The sequence below is a fragment of the Brassica napus genome, chromosome A8 (genome assembly GCF_020379485.1).
Source record: "Brassica napus cultivar Da-Ae chromosome A8, Da-Ae, whole genome shotgun sequence".
Lineage (NCBI taxonomy): Eukaryota > Viridiplantae > Streptophyta > Magnoliopsida > Brassicales > Brassicaceae > Brassica > Brassica napus.
Genome location: NC_063441.1, coordinates 964311 through 976521, shown reverse-complemented (window position 1 = coordinate 976521; position 12211 = coordinate 964311). Strand labels below are relative to the sequence as shown.

The 12211-nt window shown below is 31.8% G+C and overlaps 2 protein-coding genes across 2 annotated transcripts; both read left to right on the top strand.

Annotated features, from left to right (window-relative positions):
- Nucleotides 1–5995: 5995 nt before the first annotated feature.
- On the top strand, nucleotides 5996–8172 carry LOC106360402 (ethylene-responsive transcription factor RAP2-12). Its single transcript, XM_013799990.3, has 2 exons — nucleotides 5996–6378; nucleotides 7313–8172. The coding sequence occupies exons 1-2, from the start codon at nucleotides 6135–6137 to the stop codon at nucleotides 8020–8022; spliced, it is 954 nt and encodes a 317-aa protein (XP_013655444.2). The 5' UTR covers nucleotides 5996–6134; the 3' UTR covers nucleotides 8023–8172.
- Nucleotides 8173–9248: 1076 nt separating this feature from the next.
- On the top strand, nucleotides 9249–11706 carry LOC106359442 (GDSL esterase/lipase 5). Its single transcript, XM_013799149.3, has 5 exons — nucleotides 9249–9689; nucleotides 9998–10122; nucleotides 10658–10882; nucleotides 10965–11217; nucleotides 11358–11706. Exons 1-5 carry the CDS (start codon nucleotides 9362–9364, stop codon nucleotides 11606–11608), a joined length of 1182 nt encoding a protein of 393 aa, XP_013654603.1. The 5' UTR covers nucleotides 9249–9361; the 3' UTR covers nucleotides 11609–11706.
- Nucleotides 11707–12211: the final 505 nt, after the last annotated feature.

Below are 12211 nucleotides of genomic sequence, written 5' to 3'. Positions count from 1 at the left end.
TCTTAAGTATTTTCTCATTCATAGTTTTAATCTTTAAAACTTTTGTATATTTTAAATATTTCAAATTTATTTTTATTAATTAAAAATTTACATATAAAAGTTTTCTTTAAATCAAATAAGATTTATAATATTTTAAAAGTAGAATTAGACAACAAGAATATTACAAAAGAAACTTAATAATTTTTTTAAGAAGATATATACATGAAGACATAAATATTACATCAACACTAATAGTCTAGTAAATTTTCTCAGGAACTTCTAAAATATTTTCTAAACAAATTTTGTATAACCAAAAATGGAGCATTAATAAAATAATTTTATGTAATAATGTTGAATTTTTCTTGTAGTTTAATATTTAACTATGTATTTCTATTTATAATTTTATATTTTAGTGTAAGATTTTATTAATTATTATTACTATAATATTTTTATATATGTGCTAGTTATCTACAAAAGTTCTATGGATTAATTTTAATTATGACAAATATAAGGAGCATAGTGTAAAATACAAATAATTTTGAAGTTAAATTTGAAATTTTGCTTTTGGAAAAGAACACTCTGAAACTTCAAAAATAGAGTTTGCAAAACTCTATAATAGAGAGTCTTTTTGGAGATGTTCTGAGGAAGTTGTCTCAATCAGGAAGAAAAGACTCTAGCCTTACATTTTTTTTTGTTATACTAACTGATACGCTTGATCTGGAGCGGAGAGAATGCACCTAGTATTACAAAGTGGAATGATTACCATACCGTCTGACCTGAATTTGAAATGCATTCTGACTAATGCTCTGTTTCGATAAACAATATTAACCACTTGAGTTAAAGCCAAATCAAGACTTAAAAAATCAAATCCATAACCGATATGGGTACGTACCAAACTCCAAAAAATTACCACTAAGCTACCACCAGTTAGTTCTACCTCTTTGATTTGCCTGCCTTTCCGTTCTCATTTTGATCATAGTATATTTACATGAATGTATCTTCTTAATGATAAAATATCCAAAGTACTTATTTTTATCTATACGCATGCATGCAGTTGAACAATACAATATTCATATTTTTTAATATTCAGAAATAGGTGTGTATCAGTGTATATTCATACAGTATATACAGCTGGAAAACAATGAAAAGAGGGTCTCATCTGGTTCTTTGTAATAAAATGCGGGGGTGATGTATTACCTGTTATTAGAAAGTTTAAGTTTCTTGGTATTAGAAAGCTCTGTCTTTTTTGTGTAGGTTCGTAGGCGTGTGGCGTTTCCTGGTTGTTCTTCTTCCCAAATAAAGCTCAGCCTTCGTCTTCAGCGGTGTTCTAGACCATGGGTTTTGCGGTCTGACTTGACTGGTTGCAGATTGAGGTGTGTTGCAAGCTGTTCTTGGTGAGCTAAATCTTAAAGACCTGTTCATCGGGGAAGCCAAAATTACCGGACTCAAAATCTCGTATTAACTGTGGTTCTCTCTTTTGCGGCAAGCGTCAGGTCCGATTCTGCTGTGTCTCGGTTAGCTGTTGTCTCTAATGTCTGTCCTTGTGAGTCTTAGTATGAGTGTCTGTTTAGTTGCTTTCAATTACTCTGCTTCTAGTTTCCTCTGTCCTTCTGTAACAAATTTGAAAAATCGGTAATTAATCTTAACATTGTTACCAAAAAAAAAAGTTTAAGTTTCTTTTTTCTGAAACTATTTATTTATTTTTTCAACTAAAAATCACACAAAATTTGAAAATCTATTCAAATCCCACCGCATTTTAAATTGGTTTTAATAGTAAAAGAAAATGTGTTTTTAATAAAAGAGTAAGTCAATTCGTAACTAACTTGACAGAAAACAAATTTGTGGATCAGGAGGAGATTAATTTAAATGCATGTAAGTGTTGGTCATTGGTTATGAATCTAACGTAATGTTTACTATGATATGGATTGGGCTTGAAACTGAGACAATCACATGTATTGGAGTTCACATTGTTTACCTCTTCCAACAGCGCTATCTCGTGGGTGTTTTCGAAGCAGAGAATCATGGCAAGATTCTCAACGAAGCATTAGAGCATAGTATCACTCAGTTGTTAATTTTGCTGAAGAGCTTGGATGGATCCTGGGGGAAGCTAGTAAAGAGAGAGGGGGGGGGGGGGTACATGCACCCATAATATTTTGAAAAAATAGTGTGTTCCTCAGCTTAATTTTATATACACACATATATATTGTCATTGGTAACATGTTTTCTTGTGGAGATCTTAACAGTAACATGTTTTAAGACATTGCTTGACAATGTTAATGGAATTCATTCAGTCTTACACTTAGGCTCTGATCGGTAAGTGGTAACCATGCGGAATGGCAGAATCATGTCTTGGACGCGATTACACACATATTTTACCAATCACAAAAATGTTGCAGAAAGAAAAAAAACATAAAAACGCAAGCTTGCATTTTTGCGGACAAATATATGAAGAAAAGTTTTATTAAGTAGAAAAATGAGTTTAGTTGATTATTGACAAAATCAACACTTTCATATTATTAAATTATATAATAATATCATTTCAAAATTTTAAATAAATAGAAATATATTTTGTAATGGTAAATAGTTATGTTGTACATAAAAACATACTATAATTGTTGTATAATATTATAAGATGTCACTCTATTATTAAAAACATATTAAAAATAAGCTAAATATTTGTAGTAAAACTTAAAATTTTTAAATAGATTTTAGTTATTTTCAAAAAAATTAGTAATTAGTTTAATTATTGATATTTATTTTTTTCATTTAGTAAATTATTTTAATCAATCTAGTATATATTCTGCATTTCTGCAAATTTTAAAATTTTCTGCCGCTCAATTAATTTTTTTCACGATTTCGCGATTAAACGTGTTTACCAATCAGAGCCATTATAACTAGTTGATTTCATTTATTCGAGCTTCTATTACAACTACATATGCACCTAATATCACCCAATCTCTGATAATTACTTGACCTAATAAATATAGTTTGAGTAAGCGAATTATTAATGAAATTGAAAATTGAGCTTAAGAAATTAATAAATTGTAATGCGTCATCAACTACATATACACAAGAGTACAACGAATTGTTAAATTTTTTTGTTTGCCATAAGACGACAAAATGCTTGTCATAATAAACACATAAGCAACTTGCTCAAAAGCTTCAAGAAACGTACGTGTTCTGCACACGTATATTCGTAAATGTTCTTTAATGCTTTTACAAGTTTAGCCCTATGCATACAAGGCGAGGTCCTCGCGTGTAATAACTACCGTCGCAAGTCGTCGTTTAGCTTTCATATTTTTGTCAAAATAAATAGTTTACATGCCGGTATTAATTTATTTGTTTTATAGTTATATTAAGAGGAAATTACAAGTTTACCACTTTCATGGTACCACTTTTCATTTTTACCATTATTTTCAAAAATACTTTCTTCATTAAGTGGTAAAAGACTCTTATGCTCTTGTTATTTATATATAATAAATCATTATTTAAATAAAAAAAAATATTAATTTTTTTTTAAAAAAAATTAAAAATTAAAAAATTAAAAAAGCTACAAAAAATTAAAAAAAATTAAAAAAATAAAAAAATAAAAAAAAAGTAAATTTTTTTAATGTTTTCGAATTATACTTTTTCAAATTCGAATTTTTTTATAAAAAAAAATTCAAATTTTTGATTTTTTTTCAAATTTCTTTTTGAAAAACGAAAATTATGTTTGAAACTATTTTTTTAAAAATTTTATATATTTTTAAGTATTTATATTTATTAGAATCATAAATATCACATTCCAAAAACCCTACCCCACCCCTCAACTCTAAATTCTAAACCCTAAATCTACATTAGTTAAACCTAAGGGTATAATTGTATTTTACCCTTCATTAAAAGTGACGGTAAAAGTGGTTAGTGTAAACATAAAAAGTGGTACTATGAATGTGGTATTTGTGGCAATTTCTCTTATATTAATACGTTTTTGTTAATTTCTATTTTCTTTCTTTATTATTCAGATACTAGATTGATTGTTTTTCCAAACCATCAACAAAAGTTTTTCTCTCTCTTTTCTCTACCTTTTCTCTAACAGTTTCTCAATCTAAGTTGCTTTTCCGGTGGCCGGTGGTCTTGTGCCGCCGGTTACCAATCATATTTGGTTTTGTTTTATGTAATATAGTTTCTTCGCTAGGCGATCTAATCTTCCGCGTAGTCGGATTCACTACTTCGCAAGGCGAGCTTTTGTTGTGCTTTTCAACTCAAAACAGAGCTTGGCTTTAAGTTCTTTTCTTTTGTCTCTGGATTTTGAGTTGATTAATAAAAGTTATGCTCTCCACTTGGTTCTAATTCTTATCCCGTTTGAATACTAGAGTAATTTCTTCTTTCATCGCTTACTCTGAATTCTAAATAGGAGAATCAGTCTTCGTTCTTTGGTTCAGTCAGTGATGGTGCTACACGAAGCATCTCTGAAGGTTAGAAGGATGAGTTTTAATGGAGATTTTGATTCACGTGTTGAAGAAGATTCAGATAAGCTGGCGCTTTGAAGCGGTCCTGCAAAAATCTTTCTTCTACTTGATTCAAGTTTCCTTGGACATAATTCCGGTGAATTAAGGTTTATTTGCTCTAAGGTTCGCGGCTTAAGGTGGAAAGCTTTCAAGTTTGGTATCGGAATTGGAATTTGTGACGGAGAGAAATAGACAGAAAGGCGATTCCAGAACCTTACGGCGGTGCTACTCACAGACGCGGCCAAGTTCGCCTCTTAATGCATGCGAGACGCGTGGCTAGGCGACGTGGCTTTGGAGATCCACTTGCTTACACGTTCGAAAGTTTCTGGAATTTCTTTTATTTGAACCGATAATTGTATAACTTAGTGGGTTTCTCTTTGTTGTAATTCTGATACCAAAATGTACTAATGCCCTTTGGGCTTAATCAATGAAACCCAAGTTGACAAAAAAAAAGATTGATTGTTTTTCCTAAAATAACTGCCGGGTTGTTGACTCCTAATAAGTGGAAACAACAAATATGTACGGTTTAAGGGCATCTTTATCCTTACTCTATTTTTTCTTTAAAATGGAATAAAAGTGAATATGGAGTAAGAAATGCTCCAATCCAACTTCATATCTTACTCCATAATGAAATTTACTCCATAAATGGAGTAATCTATTTTTTGTTTGTTCATCACTCCATTATGGAGTAGAAAATGGAGTAGGGTTAGAGTAATTTTACTCCATTTTCACTTTTACTCCATTTTGGAGAAAAAAATGAAGTTATACATTGGAGATACTCTAATACTACTAGTGTATATCAGAACTAAATATGGCGAAGAAAATTCTTATTTGTGTTTTAAATTGTACAAGAAGCAAACAGATGAACAAGATCTAGGTATGTTTAAAATAAAGTTTTATTACTTTGGAACATATTCATTTAATTAATTAAGGTAAGTTGGTAAAGTTAATTACTAGCTGGAGGCGACAAATAGTCAAACAAGGTACTTCAATGCCATCTCTTCTCATTTTTCAACTATCAGATTACTTTTTATTATAGTATTCAAGTATGAACAATCTAATGCTTAGATTCTTATTAAAATCAACAAATGTATTTTGATAGATTTTAGTACATACATATATTTTAACAGTATTATGTAAAATCATCTCACTTTTATCAGAAACACTCGACAGTATACTTAGAAAGTACCTTTAAATTAACCAAAAATACATTATTTTTTTTAATATTTGAAATCATAACATTAAAATAAATTGCTTGAAAGTTGAAAGATGGAATTTAGTTTAGCTATCTTCAAACCTACGTTAAAGTTTGACTTGACATGACTGAAATTTTAAAATGAATTAGACTATGTAAAATTCAACTAACGTTAGGTAAGAACAGCTTTATCCTCTTTACTACCAGCAGTCAAAAAGGACTAGATTTAATCTTATTTACTTAAGGGTAGCATCATAAATAGTACTTCAAACTTAGGGTATAACTGTAAAATAACAATTGTACTCTCTTCATCTCAAGCTAAAAAGGACGTTCTCTTCCATTATTTTTTTTCCGAAGAACAAAGCAAAGTGCTAAAGAGAGAGAGAGAGAAAACAAAAATTAAACCCGAAGAATCTTTTATTCTACATTTTCGCCTCTAAGATTCTGTTTCTGAACATTTACACCCTCACGCCATGTGTGGAGGAGCAATAATCTCCGATTTCATTCCGCCGCCGAGGTCTCGCCGCGTCACCAGCGAGTTTCTCTGGCCGGATCTGAAGAAGAGCTCGAAGAAACGCTCGAGTTTCTTCGATCTTGACGATGAGTTCGAGGCTGACTTCCAGGGCTTCAAGGATGATTCCTCTATCGATTGCGATGATGCGAAGCCGTTCGTTTTCGCCGGGGCTCGTAAACCCGCCGTCTCCGCCGCCACTGCCGGTAAATCCGCTTCCACCTTTACTTAAGAGTTATAAATTAACATTCGAGTTGATTAGTCATTAGCGATGTTTCTGAATGTTTATTCACATGCTATAGATTCGTATATGGTTTCTTGTTGGTGTGTATATATAAGATACCGTTATCATTCATAGTTTCAAGGTTCGGGTGAAGGTTTTTTTTTGGTTATCAGTTCCGGTTCGGTTGAGATACTTCGGTTTGCATATATTTTATACCTTCGTACCGGATCTATTTGGATATTGTTAGAGCTGGGTACGGATTAGGGGTTTTTGGTTCGGGTGAAGGTTTTTTTGGTTATCGGTTCAGGTTCGGTTGCGATACTTTGGTTTGCATATATTTTATACCACCGTACCGGATCTATTTGGATATTGTTATAGCTGGGTACGGGTTTAGGGGTTTTTCGTTCGGTTTTTCTCGGTTATCCGTTTGGATTTGGTTAATACTTCAGGTTCGGATATACTTGATATCATCTAACATGATAAATATATATGATGTTTTTATAGCTCGGATCTGATTCCGGTTTTTTGGTTCGTTTTTTTTTCCTAGGCCTGTTCTTGCTTATTCCATCCGTATACAAATATATGATGTTCTAGCTTTTTGTTTTGTATGCAAATGTATAATGTTTTAGGATATAATTAACGCAATTGTTTCTAAAACTAGAACATAAATTAGAAAGTAAAATTGTAAGTGGTGAAACTTTATTGATAAAACTAATGTTAAAAAAAAAAAAAAACTTTATTGATAAAACTAAAAATTAATACTCCAATTAAAAGAGTGTATTTATTGTTTTCTAATATGTGTGAGAAACCTTAAAAATTGTGTGATGTTTGGAGGTATATGAGGGTTGGGATGAAATTGATTTGAATATGCTCATGTAAGAACTATCTTTTGTTTCTTGTTATTTTTCCACCACCAGATTCAGTTATTGGCAAGAAAGTTGCTGACGGAGAAGGTGAGAGGTCTGCAAAGAGGAAGAGGAAGAGCCAGTACCGAGGGATAAGGCAACGTCCTTGGGGAAAATGGGCTGCTGAGATTCGTGATCCAAGGGAAGGTTCAAGAGTTTGGCTTGGAACTTTTAAAACAGCCGAGGAAGCTGCAAGAGCTTATGATGCTGCAGCTCGTAGAATCCGTGGTTCCAAAGCTAAGGTGAATTTCCCTGAGGAGAAGGAGAACCCACCTGCCAAGAAGGTGGCTCCAAACCCAAGTCCAGTTTTGGCTCAGAACTTGGACAACTCCTTTGACAACATGTGTTTCATGGAGGAGAAGCACCAAGTTAACAACAACAGCAATCAGTTTGGTGGTAATGGATATCATCAGTATTTCAGCTCAGACCAGGGTAGTAACTCATTCGGTTGTTCTGAGTTCGGTTGGAACGATCAAGCTCCTATAACTCCTGAGATCTCCTCTGCTTTTATCAACAACAACTCTGCTACATTCGCCGAGGAAGCTGATCCAGCTAAGCAGCTCAAGGTCATGGATTTTGAGACAACTTACAACAGCACTGAATGGGATTCTTCACTTCATTTCTTCAGTGGAGACGCTGTGGCGACTCAGGACAATGGTGCAAATCCTATGGAGCTATGGAGCATTGATGAGATCGATTCCATGATTGGAGGAGTCTTCTAAAGAGATCCATTGTCATTTAAAGAGTTTTAAAAACATTTTGAACTCTTTTCTTGTTGTCTTTTGTGTTTTGGTTTTGTTACTTTGTGCCCCTAAACATCTTCTTTAACATTGTCATAAGTTAATATGTTGAACCATTGTTCTGTTTTGTGATATGGAATGCTACTAAGGAACCGGTACGAATCGAACCGGTTAGAAAGCGGTGCGATTGCGTGTATACTATTTGACCGAAATGATTGCCTAGAAATATGAGCCACTTTTGTTATTTTTTTTAATACAATGAATCTAGAGGGAAAAGCCAAAAACGACGTCGGTAAAAGACAGAAGAATCTAAAGGTTGCACTTACTTTGCAAGTGGGTAACTGGTGAGTTTGTGTCTTTCTCGTGACACTTTTTTATGAGACGGGAAAAAAAAGAAAGTTGAATCACTCTTCTGGACATTTCTGCGTTTTCCGTCCTTTTCACCCATTTGTAATAAATACATCACATATACTACTTGTTTTAAGCGTAGTAGTATGGTGTATGTTTTGTATGTCACTCTTGCTTGATGTTTCAAGCTTTCAAATTAATCTACCAGATGACAAAAAAATCTACTTTTTAGTTTCCTTCAATTCAAATTTTCAATATAAATTATTTTGGATTTTTATAATATAGGTTACTTTTAAGTCTTATACAAAAACCAGTTAATTTAAGAGAAAAAAAATTGAATATGATTTGTGATTGAATATTCTTAAAGACAATAATAATTTTAAATAAAATATAAAAAATTTATAGGTGTATTTCTAACCAAAACAACTTATAAATTTAAACAAAATGAATTTACTAGTATACATAGTTTGTTGATTAAGCTGCAAAAAATATTAATTTTATAGATATATATATATATACATATATATTTAGTTCCCATGACCGGAAATTTAACTAATTTGATTGTTTGCAAAAGCAATTTATGCAAAAGATAAATAGTTGATAAATCTCTTTTCTAACCATTCCAGTCAATATGTCACTATCAAACTCTAATTAATCAACAGTAAACACTATGGTGCATGAGTTATATAAAAAAGTATAAGACCTAACATTTTTTTTGTTTTTTACTATTCTGAATAAATAAGTTATCTTACGGTGATACAAACCATTTGGAGTTAAAAAAGACCGAAACATTTGACTTTCTTTATAAAGTCATTTTGTATAGAAGTGTGGAGACAAATTTTAATATAATATAACTTATGTACATAGTCTTGTCGACATGTCTATAAGTTAGACTAAAAAAGCAAATCATTTCGTCTATATAAACATACATACACAAGCACACACACACACGACTTAAGAAGTTTTGTGGTGAATGAGAAAGTCAACATTAATGGAGAAAGTCACACAAAGAACTATCTCCTCCTCCTCCTCCACCACCTTCTTTTTGTGCTTCTTTATCTTCTCTTCAAGCATTCTCTTTCTCGCCGGAAAATCAGCAGCAAAAGTTTCTTATGACGGTGACAATGATGATAACGTGACGGCTTTGTTCATCTTCGGGGACTCTTTCTTGGATGCAGGAAACAACAATTACATAAATACCACTACACTTGACCAAGCCAATTTTCCACCTTATGGTCAAACATTCTTTGGCCTCCCCACCGGGAGATTCTCCGACGGTCGTCTCATCTCCGATTTCATTGGTGAGATATACATATTCTCCCTCCATTTTAGTATGTAATATGTTTTAGAGAAAGTTAAGTGTTTCAAAATGTAATTTTTTTTTTTAATTAAAAATGTGACCAATTTTATTAAATTTTGAAATATTTTCAGTTTATATTTTAATGACAATATTTAGAAAAACGAATGTCTTAATTTTTGGGTTCTTACTCAAAACAAAGGGCACACTTTTAATAAAGAATGAGATTTATATATATTATAAAGTTACTATTATATTACCTCGTGGCCTATTTAAATGTATTATATTGACAAAAATGTATGTTAATGATAGCGGAATATGCGAAGTTGCCGTTAATTCCGCCGTTTTTGGAACCGGGAGATAGTCAAAAGAAGCTTTGCGGCGTCAACTTTGCATCTGCTGGAGCTGGTGCTCTTGTTGAAACGTTCCAAGGTTCGGTACGTATATTAGCTTTTCATCTTTATTTTATTTTGAAATTATTTGAAATTTTCAAATAGTTTTGAATTATACCTTTGCATTAAGTAGTTTTGTGTATATATATAATATATGTATATCTTCTATTTGTCGTGCGCACAAGGCACATGGAAGTTTGATATGATTGCTTGATCAAAAAATTTGATTGAAGTTATTTTTTTTTATATTATAGATTACAATAGTATAGTACTATTATATAAAATATTAGAATACTAATTAGATGGTTCCATATGGGTGCGCGTTTGAGTTTTGACCCGATAATTGTGGCTATATTAGTTGAACAATAGTCTTAAAATGGATTCTTTTGTCCCACCTACGATTTGTTTTGTAGTTTAACATGCTTTATTTAGCTATGTAATAAGGTTCCATTATTATATTATAAAATATGTATTATTCACTTACTTATTTGGGACAACTAAATTTTATAATCTAAGGTCGGTGAGATGTATTATTCAATGTCAATCAACGTAATGACCAATTCTTAATAATTATTGCAAGGTGATAAGTTTGAGAACACAATTGGATCACTATAAGAAAGTGGAGAGATTGTGGAGGATAAAGTTTGGTAAAGAAGAAAGCAAGAAGAGAATCTCAAGAGCTGTCTATTTGATAAGTATTGGGTCTAATGACTACTCAAGCCCTTTCTTGACCAATCAATCTCTCTCCGTTTCGATGTCTCAACATGTTGACATTGTCATTGGTAACTTGACTACATTCATCCATGTAAGTTCATCATCATCATCATTATTATCATATAAATCGAAGACTGGTTCATTTGCATTCATTTGATATGGTTTTGTAATAGGAAATATACAAGATTGGAGGACGGAAGTTCGGGTTCTTGAATGTGCCGGATTTGGGTTGTTTTCCGGCTTTACGGATACTAAAACAGAAGAACGATTCTTGCTTGAGAGATGCTTCAATACTGGCAAGCATACATAACAAAGCTCTTTCAAATCTCTTGTTTAAGATGCAAAGACAAGTCAAGGGCTTCAAGTTCTCTCTCTTTGACATGAACAAAAGTCTTAAACTCAGAATGGATCATCCTTCTAAATTTGGTAACTGTGTTCTCTGTGAATTTTGTGGGGCTTTTTAATTTTGGGGTGGTAGTGAATATTCATTAAATGGCCCTTAAAAAACATGGCTTCGTATGTTTTTTTTTGACTGAACATATGCCTTCATATGTTTTGAATGAAAGGTTTTAAAGAAGGGGAAGAAGCATGTTGTGGGACAGGGAAGTGGAGAGGAGTATTCAGCTGTGGAGGGAAGAGAATTGTGAAGGAATACAAATTATGTGAGAATCCTGATGATTATATTTTTTGGGATTCACTTCATCTCACCCAAAATACTTACAAACAATTTGCAAATCTCATTTGGAATGGTGGGCACATGTCAGATTCTCTAGTGGTTGGCCCATACAATGTCAACAGATTATTTCAGATTTCTTGATGTGAATGTATGTTAATATACATGGATATGCTTTGTTCTTTTGTTGGTAACCTTTTTTTGTTCATCACTGGTTCAAGAAATTCAAAGTACTTTACTTTGGTGGTGGGGTTTTCTCCTTTCCCCAGTTCATCTTTTACAGTTTACTAACAATACTCTTTTTATTTCAGTAAATCTTACATTACATTTTAAATTTAAACTAGATTTTGACCCGTGCAACCGCACGGGTGTTTGTTTTCACTTTTCTATACATAAATTATTGTTTTAGAACATAAGTGGTATATATTTTTAATGTTAATCATATACTTAAATATTTATATAACTATTTCAAATACAATAATTTTATAATTTACATGTTATAATTAATTAATTGTTTAAACCTTATGTACTTGCCACTTCTTATTATATATTTATCTTATTGTATTTGCATTTAGTTATTAAGCAAATTAATATATTCATGAGAAAATATATTAAAAAAATATTTTGTATTTAATTTATGCTAAATTCTGACACGTATTTCAAAACTGGATTTATTTTTTACCAATATTTTTATGCTTATTCATTTTAGATAATTTATTATTGTATCTATAAAAGTGTAAGATATGT